This window comes from Salvelinus fontinalis, chromosome 37, assembly GCF_029448725.1.
Source record: "Salvelinus fontinalis isolate EN_2023a chromosome 37, ASM2944872v1, whole genome shotgun sequence".
Taxonomy (NCBI): domain Eukaryota; kingdom Metazoa; phylum Chordata; class Actinopteri; order Salmoniformes; family Salmonidae; genus Salvelinus; species Salvelinus fontinalis.
Genome location: NC_074701.1, coordinates 16,247,755 through 16,264,419, shown reverse-complemented (window position 1 = coordinate 16,264,419; position 16,665 = coordinate 16,247,755). Strand labels below are relative to the sequence as shown.

At 41.6% G+C, this 16,665-nt stretch overlaps 1 protein-coding gene across 5 annotated transcripts in view; it reads right to left on the bottom strand.

Annotated features, from left to right (window-relative positions):
• The window catches only part of psda (pleckstrin and Sec7 domain containing a), a 47,464-nt gene that overhangs the window by 17,223 nt on the left and 13,576 nt on the right, over nucleotides 1-16,665 (bottom strand). For 3 of the 5 annotated variants that reach the window (XM_055902138.1, XM_055902136.1, XM_055902137.1), the window contains 4 exons: nucleotides 16,472-16,583; nucleotides 12,961-13,507; nucleotides 12,303-12,767; nucleotides 3,530-3,721 (listed from right to left, as the gene is read on the bottom strand). In XM_055902138.1, coding sequence (XP_055758113.1) covers nucleotides 3,530-3,721; nucleotides 12,303-12,767; nucleotides 12,961-13,507; nucleotides 16,472-16,583 — 1,316 coding nt within the window. Of the gene's footprint in view, nucleotides 1-3,529; nucleotides 3,722-6,768; nucleotides 7,619-12,302; nucleotides 12,768-12,960; nucleotides 13,508-16,471; nucleotides 16,584-16,665 lie in introns of those variants that run through there. The other 2 variants (XM_055902139.1, XM_055902141.1) reach the window with 2 other exon arrangements.

Here is a 16,665-nt window from a genome sequence, read left to right as displayed (position 1 = left end):
TCTTAGTTTAGCCGAATTGGTGATGGCTACTGGTGTTGGTGGACAAATAAAAGATGGTGGATTATGCTAATGTGTTTTTAGGTAATAGATGTACATCTTTACATATTGTGTCTTCCCTGTAAAACATTTTAAAAATCGGAAATGTTGACTGGATTCACAAGATCTGTGTCTTTCATTAGCTGTATTGGACTTTAATGTGTGAAAGTTAAATATTTTAAAAAAATATTTTTTTTGAATTTCGCGGCACTGGTTTTTCAGTGGGGGGGGGGGGGGGGGGGTGTGCCGCTAGCGCCACGCTGATCCTAGACAGGTTAAGCCATTTTGCCACAACTTTGGAAGTATGCTTGGGGTCATTGCCCATTTGGAACACCCATTTGCGACCAAGCTTTAACTTCCTGACTGATGTCTTGAGATGTTGCTTCAATATATCCACATAATTTTCCATCCTCATGATGCCATCTATTTTGTGAAGTGCACCAGTTCCTCCTGCAGCAAAGCACCCACACAACATGATGCTGCCACCCCCGTGCTTCACGGTTGGGATGGGGTTCTTCGGCTTGCAAGCCTCCCCCCTTTTTCCTCCAAACATAACGATGGTCATTATGGCCAAACAGTTCTATTTTTGTTTCATCAGACCAGAGGACATTTCTCCAAAATTACACTTTTTGTCCCCATGTGCAGTTGCAAACCGTAGTCTGGCTTTTTTTATGGCGGTTTTGAAGCAGTGGTTTCTTCCTTGCTGAGCGGCCTTTCAGGTTATGCCGATATAGGACTCATTTTACTGTGGATATAGATACCTTTGTACCCGTTTCCTTCAGCATCTTCACAAGGTCCTTTGCTGTTGTTCTGGGATTGATTTGCACTTTTCTCACCAAAGTACGTTCATCTCCAGGAGACAGAACACGTCTCCTTCCTGAGCGGTATGACGGCTGCGTTGTCCCATGGTGTTTTATACTTGCGTACTATTGTTTGTACAGATGAACATGGTACCTTCAGGTGTTTGGAAATTAGTCCCAAGGATGAACCAGACTTGTGGAGGTCTACAATGTTTTTAGGAGGTCATGGCTGATTTCTTTTGATTTTCCCATGATGTCAAGCAAGGAGGCACTGAGTTTGAAGGTAGGCCTTGAAATACATCCACAGGTACACATCCAATTGACTCAAATTATGTAAATTAGCCTGTCAGAAGCTTCTGAAGCCATGACATCATTTTCTGGAATTTTCCAAGCTGTTTAAAAGGCACAGTCAACTTAGTGTATGTAAACTTCTGACCCACTGGAATTGTGATACAGTGAATAATAAGTGAAATAATCTGTCTGTAAACAATTGTTGGAAAATGACTTGCGTCATGCACAAAGTAGATGTCCTAACCAACTTGCCAAAACTATAGTTTGTTAACAAGAAATTTGTGGAGTGGTTGGAAAACGAGTTTTAATGACTCCAACCTAAGTGTGTCAACTTCCGACTTCAACTGTATATATTGCAACACACACAAGAATACGCACCACACACACAGTGGTGGAAAAAGTACCCAATTGTCATACTTGAGTAAAAATAAAAGATACCTTATTAGAAAATGCCTCAAGTGAAAGTCACCCAGTAAAATACTACTTGAGTAAACGTATTTGGTTTTAAATATATTTAAGTATCAAAAGTAAATGTAATTGCTAAAATATACTTATGTATCAAAAGTAAAAGTATAAATCATTTCTAATTCCTTATACTAAGCAAACCAGACAGAACAATTTTCTTGTTTTTATTTATTTAACGATAGTCAGGGGGACACTCCAACAATTTACAAATGACGCATGTGTTTAGTGAGTCCGCCATATCAGAGTTGTTCTATCATTCAGCCTACAGTAGCAGCCAATGTGTGGTGTTCAATGTAAGCCTACATTCCATGAGACTGAAAAAAACATGCAGGGCTTGACATTAACCTGTTTATCCACTTGTCCTTCAGACAAGGAGGTGACTGAACATTTTGTTGTCTTGTTTGATGCAAGAAACCACTTTACCAAAAAAAATGCATTATTATTCCCATACCATTATTACAGAGATTAAGACAAGTTATGCTACCCTCTGCCTACTTAGGTTATTTAAGCTCGTCTCAAAATACAACACTGCCCCTTTAAGACAAAAAAACTCTTTACCTGACTCGCTTTTCAAAGATGGCTAGAAAATGTACAAATTAGCTATAACTGGGCTAATAACTCACTATATAGCAAAGAGTATAAACAAAATGTGCACACAAGGCTACATGCAACTCTGGCTTGATTCTCAAAACAAGCACATCATAATAGTGACCTCATGCTGTAAAACAATCCCATTCAAAGTGAATGACACAAATCCATATATGGAAATGAGTCATTTGCATACAGGCCTACAGCAGCTCTGATTGGTTATGGCGCACCAGTGTGTAGAGTAGGGCCCCGAGTCGCAATAGAATCCTACTCCGATGCAGTCTGCCAACAACAAAATCTTTTGCATAGTTAGTCTTGTTTTCATGTATGTTATATTGAAAGTGGCTAATATTGCGTTGATTCGATCAAAATCATCACAGTAAAGGGAAACGTTGACAATAGTGTTAACCAACGGGAAAAACTCTAGAAAGTTGAGTGAAGTTCAATCTTGTGCAGGCTGATTTTTATTCTGTGCAGCAGTCCCTGGGGAACTGCCCTGGAACATTGGTGTCAAGGAAAATGTTGTAAAAAATATATAAATAATTAAGTACCGATTGTACTACTTAAGTTGTTTTTTGTACTATCTGAAATGGTCCACCCACACAGTGTGGTGAAAAAGGCACAACAGCACCTCATCAACCTCAGGAGGCTGAAGAAATGTGGGTCTTACAGATGCACAATTGAGAGCATCCTGTCAGGCTGGATCACAGCCGGGTACGGCAACTGCACCGCCCGCAACTGCAGGGCTCTCCAGAGGCTGGTGCAGACTGCCCTCCAGGACACCTACAGCACCCGATGTCACAGGAAGGCCAAAAAGATCATCAAGGACAACAGCCACCCGAGCCACTGCCTGTTCACCCCGCTATCATCCAGAAGGCGAGGTCAGTACAGGTGAATCAAAGCTGGGACCGAGAGACTGAAAAATAACTTCTATCTCAAGGCCATCAGACTTAAAATAGCCATCACTAGCCGGCTATCACCCGGTACCACAACCCTGCACCTTAGAGGCTGCTGCCCTATATACATGGAATCACTAGCCACTTTAATAATGTTTACATACTGATTTACTCATCTTATATGTATATACTGTATTCTATTCTACTGTATTTCAGTCAACGGCACTCCAACATTGCTCGTCCTAATAGTTATATATTTCTTAATTCCATTATTTTAGATGTGTGTATTGTTAGATACTACTGCCCTGTTAAGAGCTAGGAACACAAGCATTTTGCTACACCCGCAATAACATCTGCTAAAAATGTGACCAATGAAATTTGATTTTAAAGTATTTTTACACCACTGTGCGCGCACACACACACATCCTAAATGTAGTGTTCCAGTAAACTCACTTCTTGCTCAGGTGCCTGGCCACGTCAGACTTCCTGAAGCCATCCAGGTTGAACAGGCGTTTGGCCAGGCGCTTGGCAGCCTGCAGGTCAGCCTTGTTTCCGTTGGCCAGGGACTCTGTGCTGCCCAGGACCAAGTGCTCGCCCACGTCCTGCTGTGGGAACGGGTCTGGAGCCCGGTGGCCTGGCTTCTCCCTGACAGATGACAAGAGGAGATTATACGGGACAGGTTTGGGTCTGTCTCGAATTCGATTGTATTACCTTTTGCCAACTGTATAATAATAAAACTGTCGTGTCAAACTGTCTTGGCACATAGTAAAGAAGACGGTTGGCACTGGCAGGTGCCATATTTATAATCAGTTGTCTAGCAGGTGCCAAGGTTATTGTCATGGGAAGTGGGCACACAGCCCTTCCATACTTGGCAGGATATAGCCAATTGTAACAGAATCACTATTCCAACCATGTAGCTGTATTATAACCATACAAGCCTTTCAACTTCCATCTATTTTAACATGCAGTACACAGAGATAAACTCTAGTATTAAATCCATTGTCTCCGAGGGAAACACCCGTCGATTTTCTCCATTGCTCCGCATTGCTTTCACTCATAACACGCAGCTGAATTTGTTATTTTCCAGCCACTTCAGTTTCAGGCTCTTATTAATAGTATAGAATGGGTTAGTATTAACATGTCTATTCACAGTAGTATCAAAACATGACCCCCCCATAGGACTCCCTCCATTTCTGAACAGGATGAACAACATCAAAAGGGTTCTGTGCATGAATGTTCTTCTACAGCTCATAACATGCGTGGATTGCAAATGATTATACCCAACTACACTGTTATTAATCAAATGGAGAAAAAAATAAAAAATTACCAGAAAATGTCAGTGCTTTTGGTTGTGTCTAAAAGGATGGTCCATTTATTGCACTTCTGAAATGTAAATGGGCTGGAGAATTTCTAGAATAAAGATCATGCACAGTGCTTTACTAATAAGCTCTTTCCTAGTGGAAAATCTGTATGCAATGATATGAGTCATGTATGGAAAGGGTAAATCACCATCATGTCAATTCATTCTCCAAATTTGAAATTCTCTATAAAAAGAGTTTCAAAAAGGTTAAACATTTCCATTTGCGTCTACAAACTACATCCACAATAGTCACAAAGCAAATTGACTAAAGTTAAACTTATGTCTCTGCAGACATTTGAGAAAATAAAAATCAGAGCTCCTTTCAAAGCTTGGATGGAACTGTCAGCAAGTCCTTCCTACAACAACATGGTAGAGAGTTACATCCATTCATAGCAGAAATGCCCATGCATTTACAGTGGGTGAATCCCCATCTAGATAAGATGAAGTAATCTGCACTACCGAATTAACAGCATGGTCCTTTGGTTAGTAGTCCACCTTGCTTTAAGCCAAGAGAGTTCCTCCTCAAACACATTACTCCTTTCAGACCTCCACGGCAAGGTAGCAACCCATCTCAGGATATAGAACACCCCTGTTTGTTGGTTGTGTTTGGTTTATTCCACCGGCCCTTTGGGTCACCCCCTCTGACAGAATGGTCCACCACAAAGGAGGTGGGTGCGGAGATAAGTAGCAGGGGGCTGAGTTTGTTTATTCTTAAAACAATGGGTTTATGATCCACTCCTCCACAGAAAGGGTGAGAGAAAGACTCCCAGACTTATTTTCCAGGGTGTGGCGACGGAGACTCTGTTCTTTTGGGACGCTAGCAGGAGTGGCCGGTGGACATTTCATTCAACAGTGTCCATGGAGCTCTATAGAAAAGTCTCAACATTTAAATCAGACCACAGCCTTCAGCCTTTATATTACCAGGTTATGTCCTTAACTTTACAGTCGATTGTAAAGTTGGTTGTAAAGTTATACAAATTGTCTCAGTCAACACACACTCCACAGACACTGAGAAAGTGCTCCGTCTTGCCTTTGTTGACAAGGGCTGACAACATATCACCACTGAGAAGAAATCCTCCAACTAAGACGGACATACAAAGCTCCAGTTGAAGCTATGACATCTAAAAGATAACCAAAGTAAGCTGAACAATGGGAGTGACATGTTCTCTGATATATTTGCTCTGACTCAGGCTATGCTATAGAACAGAGCAGCAACAAGAGTGATGAGTGTATGTGGCTACTGAATAGCATCAACGCGGGAGAGTGAAAACTGATGTCTCTCACTTTGTTGAATTGCCCTTTTTCTCCAGGCAACACATTCCAGTCACTAAAGATGGCACAGCATACAAGATCATGTATTCACTGTAAGATACCACAGCTACAAAGAATCTTGGAAAGTTAGTATTCCTCTACGCATGTTACAACATATACACACACACACATTTCCCCCCAACAGGCACTGAGAGTTGTTTGTGGAAGTTATTAGGCCTACTTGAAGGAGTCACATTGCTTCCCCTGTTAGGAAATATCTTAGAGCTTATATCCCAGTTCCCATCTGTGCTATGAATTATTAACTGTTATCGCTCTTGCTGTACAGATAGTTCAGAGCCAAAGCCCCCTGGAAAATCAGATGAGTCACGTCAAGGGGTTTCACTCAACACATTTCAAAATAAACCAAAAATACACACCCTAATCAAGAATTCAATTTCGCATTCTACACAGAGCAAGAATCTAGGCGCTACAGTTTATATACAGAGGCAATAAACAGAAATCTATGTTGCTGATTCAGTTGACGAGTCTCCGGTCAGGAAATGGCAAAATAGCTGAAATTATTGGACAAATACCAACACATGGCCCATGGACAACGTAACATTCTAGAACTTCTTTGGTTCTAGGTTATTATAGTAACTGAAGAACCCCCCCCCCCCCCCCCCCCCCCCCTCCTAGGTGAAGCCAAGCCTGCTAGCTGATCTAAGAACACTGTAGGTGAGCCTCAGTCGTAGGGACCAGAGCCAACAGGTATTAATCACGCCATCAATAACACCATGAAGTGCCACATAGCTTCTCGGAACATACACTGTCACGCTCACCCTGTACATCAATGTAATGTACATCACCCATTTCTTACCAGACACTGTATAACACTGTCCAGCCAGCTAGGAGTCACAGCAACACAGATAATCAGCTCACATTGATTTCATAACATTAGACCATTCGTAACAAAATGTAAAAAACACATGATAAAGTCAACCTCTGCTGTCCATAACATTGTCGAGGTCCACACACCTCTGACAGACAGACGGATGTAGGTATGGTACAGTGGGGAACTCACCGGTAGATGGCTGGGTAGGGGGCATACAGGTACCCATCTTCCAAAGCCCCGCCCCCCCAGCAGAGCAAATAGCGTGCCATGTTGTCCCCAGAGCCCTGCCCCTTTCACACCCAACCACGGCACTCTGCGGTGAGGTAACCCTGCCAGTCAACAGTCTATCCCACTGACCACATGGAATCTCCAGCCACACGCCCGACACTGCTCTCAGCCTGAGCCTAGCAGAGCCTCATGGTGCATTTCCCCTCCTTGGTGTCTGGATACTCGCTCTGCCTTATTTGGCACCCTAATCTGTTGCCGTTACCCTGTTGCTGTCCTCCCCTGCTGTCCCGTCTCTCTTTAACTCTCTCGCTGGCTCGGTCAGTTCCTCCCTCTCCGGCTCCCTGTAGCAAAGATGGTAGACAAATGAAGATAGAAACTCTGTGGCCTGAGTGAAATAAACCACCACAGAGTTTCATACTGTACTGTCTTTGCTTAGTCCATATTTTTTTTAAAGGTCAGTTCCGGTCTACTTAACTGGGTGTGAATGAAATAGCAGCTGGGTCTGGTCTCCTTAGATCATTGAATTTCAGTGGACCAGAAAAAAAACAGTGGGGTGTCTCGCTTCCTCTTCCGTCTCTGCCTGTAGCTCTCAATCTGAACTCTGAAGTATCCAAGCCAGTGTGGACACAGTATGTGGTAATAATTTGGCAGGATCTTTGTTGAACTCAAAGTTACTCGGTCACTCTCAGTCTTTCACTCCCTTCTCTCTGTCAGCATCCGTTGTGTGCCTCTCTCTGCGGATGGCTCATCAGCTGGGCTATTTTCCGCTGCTGGAGAAAGCATGCATTTCCTCTCTCCATGGCTGCAATCCCACCTCCTTTCCCCTCTCTTCTCTTCCTCTCTTTGTCTCCCCTTAACTCCCCTCCCACTTTCTATGTTCCTAACCTATTTTCTGATTTCACATCTGTCAGCTCCCATCTCTCTAAACAAATACACATGTAGCCTATCAGATTTAAATCCCAGTACAGCTTCAGTAAAAGCTCAAGTGTGTCCGTGTTGCAGTAAAGCCAAACAAACGGAAATGAAAGATAATCAAAGTAGCATACAACAATGACATCATACAGACTGATGATACCAGATCTATTCCTTTACTAATAAATCTATTTAGTGTCTACCAAAGAACAGACGTTATGGTTTTACTAATTCATATTTTAAAGTCATTGTTGACATGGCTTCTGGCACATTAAGTAAAGAATCTAGCCAAAGATAAGACTCCTTCCAGACCACTCAGTCTGGCTCTACAACAATGGGTCTCTTGTTGTCTTGCGGATCAAAAGCCAACTGAAGTGAACTTGATTTTCTCAAAGTCAACTTGTAACACTGGACATATCTTTAAATGAGCTTTCGATTCAAATCAAACTGCATTTTGTAGTTTGATCAAAAGACTTTGGAGTTCATGGTGTGACTTGAAAAAGGAGTTGCAGTTAATACTGTAGCCTCCTGTGACTTAATAGTCCAAAAAGAGTGCTCGACCTCACACTCAACTGGCTCTTTTCTATTTTAAAACCATGAAATCACATGGTCCAGGAAGTTAATCTGCGGTTGCCATGGTTACCCAGTATGGCTGGCTGAGCTACATATCTGATTGGCTGCCTTACATGAAAGGCGGTGCAACCAAGGAGCCAGGTGGCATGGCAGAAGGGGTTGGACTGACTTTCAGTGAAAGTAAACACACATGGAAACGCTCACTCACTGAATAGATGGGAAAATACACTGGATATGAGTAAGCCTACACATGAAACACATGTTTTATATAATGTACACGAATACATAAATTAACATTGCACATTCTTCCACTGCAAATCTACCATTCCAGTGTTTTACTTGCTATATTGTATTTACCTCCCCACCATGGCCTTTTTTTGCTTTTACCTCCCTTACCTCACCTCATTTGCTCATATTGTATATAGACTTATTTTTCTACTGTATGTTTTGTTTATTCCATGTGTAACTCTGTGTTGTTGTATGTGTCAAATTGCTATGCTTTATCTTGGCCAGGTCACAGTTGCAAATGAGAACTTGTTCTCAACTAGCCTACCTGGTTAAATAAAGGTGAAATATATATATAAAAATAAAAAAATTAAATACTCAGATTCTCAGGACCCTATTAATATAATTTGTCCTGTAAACGAAGTTAAAATAATTCCATTCTTCCATTCTAGCAATGAAAATAACACCAACTTGCTTATTAGCAACTACATTGTAGAATAATAATGAAGACATAAATTCTATGAAATAACATATGAAATCATGTAGTAACCAAAAAAGTGTTAAATCAAAATATATGTTACATTTGCGATTCTTGAAATAGCCACCCTTTGCCTTGATGACAGCTTTGCACACACTTGACATTCTCTCAACCAGCTTCACTTGGAATGCTTTTCCAACAGTCTTGAAGGATTTTCCACATATGCTGAGCACTTGTTGGCTGCTTTTCCTTCACTCTGCGGTCCAACTCATTCCCCCCCCCCCCCCATCCTCTCATCACAGCCTGGAGGTGTGTTAGGATATTTTCCTGTTGAAAAACAAATGATAGTCCCACTAAGCCAAAACCAGATGGGATGGGGTATCGCTGCAGAATGCTGTGGTAGCCATGCTGGTTGAGTGTGCCTTGAATTCTAAATAAATCACAGACAGTGTCACCAGCAAAGCACCCCCACACCATAACACCTCCTCCTTCATGCTTTACGGTGGGAAATACACATGCGGAGATCATCCGTTCACCCACACCGCGTCTCACAAAGACACAGCGGTTGGAACCAAAAATCTCCAAGAGACCAAAAGGACCGGTCTAATGTCCATTGCTCATGTTTCTTGGCCCAAGCAAGTCTCTTCTTATTATTGGTGTCCTTTAGTAGTGGTTTCTTTGCAGCAATTCAACCATGAAGGCCTGATTCACACAATCTCCCCTGAACAGTTGATGTTGAGATGTGTCTGTTACTTTAACTCTGTGAAGCATTTATTTGGGCTGCAATTTCTGAGGCTGGTAACTCGAATTAACTTATCCTCTGCAGCATCGGTAACTCAGGGTCTTCCATTCCTGTGGCGGTCCTCATGAGAGCCAGTTTCATCACAGCACTTGATGGTTTATGCAACTGCACTTAAACTTTCAAAGTTCTTGAAATGTTCCGTATTGACTGACCTTCATGTATTAAAGTAATGATGGACTGTCATTTCGCTTTGCTTATTTGAGCTGTTCATGCTATAACATGGACTTGGGTCTTTTATCAAATAGGGCTATCTTCTGTATATCACCCCTACTTTGTCACAACACAACTGATTGGCTGAAACACATTAAGAAGGAAAGAAATTCCACAAATTAACTTTTAAGAAGGCACAGCTGTTAATTGAAATGCATTCCAGGTGACGACTTCATGAAGCTGGTTGAGAGAATGCCAAGTGTGAAAAGCTGTCATCAAGGCAAATGGTGGCTATTTGAAGAATCTCAAATATGTTTTGATTTGTTTAACACTTTTTTGGTTACTACATGATTCCATATGTGTTATTTCATAGTTTTAATGTCTTCACTATTATTCCTCAATGTAGAAAATAGTAAAAAATAAAGAAAAACCATTGAATGAGTAGGTGTGTTCAAACCTTAACCAGTGGTATCATACCACTGAGCCCAAATCATTGGACATCATACCACACCACTCAATCCAATACCATGTAACAGACAGTGCTGTACTGGTAATTCATACTTTCTGGATCAACATTCATGGAAAGAAACATTGGCTCTCTGGCCTCATCTAGTGGTACAACTAAATCTCTGCGGATGAGTTCCACAGGCATATAAAGTACTACAGTTTCGTCATTTAGCAGACACTCCTATCCAGAGTGACTTACAGAAGCAATTAGGGTCAACTGCCTTTCTCAAGGGCACAGACAGATTTTTCACCTAGTCGACTCAGGGATTCGAAACAGCGACCTTTTGGTTACTGGCCCAATGTTCTTAACCGCTAGGCTACCTGCTGCCATCTAGATTCGGAGTAGTTAGTACCCAGAGGCTCCTTTCAAACACATATTTAGGAGATATGTCCTAATATAATAGGAACTCTTGAGAATTGAGACACCTAGGACTCATGACCCACTCAGAGGAGCTCAGCGCAGACTCCCCTGAGGTAAATGTGATGGTGTGATGGCATGGCACAGTTAAAGACAGATTGTGGGAAGCATTAGGCCTTCTGAGCTTTGGCGAGTCTGGAGCGTCTCTACATGGTTCGTTCGGTCAGGTCAGCCAGATGCTGATCAAAACAGCTATATACAAAACAGACTATCTGTCAATAATGGAAATGTCAGACCAAACATATGTCACACATGCTTAGATTATAGGCTCTACACTCCAAATGCAATCAAAATAATTGGGAACAACCATTTAAGGGACAACACATGGCATGGGATTTTGTAGGTCATCTAGGAGCAGTAAAGAGAAGTATAACCGAAGCAGCATTAAGCGGTTTACCATTATGAAACAGCATAATAGGATACTATATCTTATAACAGGATCTTCATATAGCAAAATACAGTGAGCCCCAAAAGTATTGGGACAGTGCCAATTTTGATGTTTAATTGAATCATCTTTAATTTGAGGGTATTTTCATCCAGATCGGGTGAACCATTTAGAAAAATCAAGCTTTTGACTCTACAAATTTGCTGGATGCATTTTGCTATCTGTGTTTCAGATCATTTTGTGCCCAATAGAAATGAATGGTAAATATCATACCCCAAAACATGCTAAACTCTCACCATTACAATAACAGAGAGAGGTTAGCGTTTCTTTGGAGATATGATATTTGTGCGTCTGTAACTTTCTCAGTCATCATAATTCACGATTCATCCAGGATTATCCATAATCATGGTAGCATCCACATTCATTTAGAAGTGTTTAGAAACATATTCTATACTTATTTACAATAAAAATTACTACAAATTGACAGAATACATTATTTCTCATTCATTTCTATTGGGCACCAAATAATCTGAAACACAACCAAAACAAACAGCAAATGCATGCAACACATTTGTAGAGTCACAAGCTTGATGCAGTCATTGCGCATTATGAATATGGAACCAAATACTAAAGTTTTTACTACACATAAGTGAATTTGTACAATATACTTGATGGGGGGGGGGGGGGGGGGGCTATGTACAAAAAGTGGTGTCATTTCTAAACGGTTCAGCTGACATGGATGAAAATACCCTCAAATTAAAGCTGACAGTCATTGTCATTGTATCACTTCAAATCCAAAGGCCTGGAGTTCAGAGCCAAAAAACTAAAATGGAGCTCACTGTAGGTGTTGCCACCACCAAACACACAAATGCTCAAGCGATATCACAGCTAAACAATCCTGTAGAGGTTGGTGAAGGGATTGTGACTTTGCGCGTGCATGTTACCACTCCTGCACGGACACAGCAAAGTTGCTGATACAAAACGGTCTAAATTAAGTATACCTTGATGTCCATGCTTTCAGTTGGACTGTTTGTCTGTCACTCACCTAATGAGAGGAAAGTCTAAGTTAGACTTAGTTTTCATTGAGTCTTTCTCCAACCGGGACTTCCCTCCTGAAGTAGAATCCTCAGAGTAGCTGCTGAGCCCGTCTCCTGTGGGGGCCAGGGTGTTCTCAGACCGGACAGGGACAGACACCCTGGGAGGCTCTGGATGGGCCAGGGGGGCAAAACTCAGCTCCGTGATGTGACGCGCACTCTCACAAATCTGGCTCTGGATCTCAGGGGTGAGGGTTGGAAGGTCAAAGGTGAAAACGGGCGGGCCGCTGGAGGTCAAAAGGTCAACGCTGTCCAGGCTGCTGTAGGAGGTGCCCTTAGCCCGGTGAGACTCCACAATGCTCTCAAAGTGGTGGCTGAAGGAGTCCAGGCCATCCGCAGAGATCCTGCGAGGGCTGGTCAATGAGATGGGGGACTTGAGTGCTGAATGGGAATCCGATATGTAGTCCAAAGGACGACTACAAGGGGAAAAAAACATGGGATACTCCTTGACATTTTTTTTTCTACAAGTTCAACAGATCTGTACATTGTTTCAATTAAGACATTTTTGTTTAGATTTGAGGTAGGTACAGGTACTGTAGGTATGAGGTGTTAAACTCATCTCTATATTTGCTTTCAAGGTATGGTGTGTTTGAACAGTGAATGTCTCACCCCTTCATTAGCAGACTGTACGTCTGATTATCCTCATGGGTGGCATGTTGTCTCTTCTTATCCCCCTGCATCCTCACACTGGCCCAGCTCACCACCTCCTCCTCCAGCTCCTCCACCTCTCCGTCAGTGTGGACTATGGTGCTGGCGCTGGAGGCCGAGGTGCCCAGCACGCTGCGATTACTCCCAAAGGCAGAGTCCACTTCCACCTCCTCCTGTTCTCTCTCTCTCTCTGCCTGGGCCTCAGCCTCAGCTAACATTACCTCATCCAGATCTGTTTCCCTATAGCATTTCAGAGGCACCGCATCTAAGTCCGTCTCAGAGTACTTGATGGTTTTCCGGATGATGCCCGTCTTGGGTGAGATGCCAACCACAGCGACTAAGGGTGGAGTCACCAGCTCCACCTCCACCTGCTGGACATTGTGATAGGATAAACTCTGTTCCTCATCATCCAGCCCCCTCCAGTGATTTGTGGGCTTCAGGGGCAGGGAGGAGGGAGGGGTAGGCTTGGGAGACTCGCTGGAGGTGCCCCTAGGAGGGGCTGTAGAGTCTAGGATATCGAAAAAGACAGGACATAAAAGTGAGTATGAATATTGTTTACCAAGATATCTTGCACTTAGTCAAATGGCATGTTCTAAAAACCACAAATAAATCAAACATGTATTGTTCTAAAGACCAGAAGTAAATTTATAGATTGTATTCCATTATGATGGTACAGTGTATTGAGAGGACTGACTACTCTATGAATGTTAGTTTGCAATTTTGTCATGGAAAAACTGGCGCAATGGCATTTTCCAGCCATAACGCCAGGTTCATCAATTTACCTTAACATCAGCTCACTTGCGCTGACGTGGGAGGGGTGGCAATATTTGAGGTGTGTCCTTAAGAACAGGCGCAAAAGTGACAATTTCATGCAGCACTAATGGGAAGTTAAGACCCACAAAAAGCAGATCTTAGCGGTAACGCAGCTGATAACGGCTTGGATTTGGAGAGGGGAAGAGCAGCCTATCCAGCCTTGATGCACAGTACCCATGGAAGGAGAGATATGCCTTTTGTGCCAGTGAATCTCGTATTTCGAAACCGTATGGTTTCCCCCCATTTTGATTAAAAACCAAGCATAGCCTACCCTCCCCTTAATCAAGGCTGGTTTAGCAGTATCGCATAGGTGCATCTTTTAATCCTGGCCATTAGCCAAAAGTAGATCATGAATAAAGAGATTTTAAATGGTCTACTGAGAGTGCTTTGAAATATGAGGTTTTTGCCCTTTTTCATTATTCACATGCTTCCATTTCACTTTTTTCAAGTAAAATGTTGTTTGTTTTTCGTTTCATTTGATTAAAAAACAAACTTAGTCGAAAGATTGACCGTCTATGGGTTTATGGTGAGAACGCACATGGCTCGAAAGTAATGTGATTGCGTCTGCCATTTCTGGAGAAGTGCAAATATGATCTGTCAGATGGTTCCATGATGTTTATAAAACATGACATTTGCGAGCTGTATAACGGTGAGAGGACATGCATCCTTTCTCTTTATATTGGGTCTTTATCAAGCTCCTGTGAAAGGTTTGGATGTGCGTAAAACTCTCCATAGTCTAAGTTGCCTTCTCTGTATTATACGCCCAAGGGCAGCAATTATGGTGACTGTAACTGCATTTAGACATTGTCTATTTAAAACAAAATTGTTGCTTTGTTTTTATTATAATTATACACTGTCTTTTTAGGCCTTATCAATAGCCTAGTGAATTCAATCTTGATTGTTGACTATGCTTGGCATCTCCATACTGCATTTTACAGTAGCCTAGCCCCTATATTAGTATTAATGCTATAGCCTATGTTTAACAATGTATTTCCATATTGAAGCAATGAATCTAGAACAATGTGGACTGCAAACATGTTCAACATATTTAGCAAATATGGTGCAGGCTTTTTAATGAACTAGGTTATAATGGAGTAGATGACAACGCAATACATAAAAGACCAAATAATATACAACTTGAAGCAATCACATATTTAGCAATGGAGCACATTCTGATTGGCTAATGAAGGGCCAAGCCTTGAGACACCCAGAACTTGTTTATTCATCAAAACAGCCCTTTCCCGCCACTGCCAGTTACTGCGCCCATAATTCCGGTTTTGAAAATAGCTCAAATATTTCTGACACCACCAAAACTATAATGCTACCGCTAGCGCTAAGATTTACCATTGCGTTAGGTTTGTTAAAATAGAGCTCATAATATTTTTGTTGCACTAAGTAAAATTACCTGTTCTAAAGACCATGTAAATTTAATAAAATGTATAGATTGTTATTATTATAACGGACAGAAAAAAGATGGAGTAACCCTCCCAAATAAGCCAACATATGTTTTTGCCAAAGTAACAATGTATTTTAAAAAAATAATTAAACTTAATTTTGTTAATTTATTACGTGTCTGAGATTGTTTTAAATGGTATCTGTGAAAGACAAACAATTTAGTGTAAATTGTTAACTTTCTGCTCACTTTATTGCATTAGTGAGCCCTCAAATGATACTTTAGCCTAATTTGCTACATAGGTCATCTGCCTTTTTTGCAATTATTTTCCATTGGACAAAAGATGTAACCCACAAATGTTTGCCAAACTAACAATGTCTTACTCTATTTAAATTATTTTATTTGATTTCAACTAACTTATGTTTTAATTTTGTGAAGACATTCACCGTTTTGGGGCCTATAACACACGGTCTGTGATGAGTACTGTAATTCAATAGTGAATGGTAGAAGATGAGTGATAAAGATAAGGATAAAGAAAATGTAAATCAAACACAAGGGGATAGATTCTCTAAGGTCTAAATTGAATTAACAGGTAAGTACACATTAAATGAAAGACGTGTGAAGCGGAGACGTGTAGACTCTGAACCAGGGGTCGGCAACAGGCAGCTTGAGGGGCTAAAACCGTCCAGCGAGTGATCTTTTGTGGCCCCCAAAGTTTTTAGTAAAATATTTAAATGTTTAAATGATTTAAATTTTTGGTCAAATTTAATTTAGGAAATCAGTTCCCAAGTATTACCACATTTTTTTTTTTTTATGATATATGTGACCGTGTCTCAATATAACCCAGGTATGAAATGATCGTATTTTCAAATACAATCTCTTTTTGGTTTTAGTTGTGGTCAATTTGCAGTGTACAAATTATTAGAATTATGTTCCAGCCCTCTGACCAAAACAGCCCCTGGCTAAATCCATTTGCCTACCCCTGCTCTAAACTATCAATAAAGTGCTGTAACCTTTTGGGTAAACAAAGAAAGTGTTTGTGTTGCAAGAGAAGGAAGCGAGTCAGTCAGAGTTTAAAAAGGACAGCGCTAATGCCAGGCCATGATGGCTCTATAGCCAAATCTAGCCAAAGCTAATTGGATTACAGGAATATTGTGAAGCTAGCTGGTTGTTCACGAGAAGGGGCTGACGAACTAGGAAGTACAAACTAGAGGAGGAGGAGGAGTAAGACAGTGATTAGAGCTCTTTCAGGACAGGACCGCCCACCTTTAGAATCGTGGCAGTCCTCTGTGGGCTGTCCGAATAGGAACTCCCATTTGGCATGGGCAATCCTCTGGGAGTGCAAGGACGGGCCCAGCACAGAGGAGTGGCTGTCCGACTACAACAGATGAAAGACAGGGAGAATGGTTGAGTAGGTGATAAAGTACAATGTACACTTGTAAACAGTCTTTCTTACACAC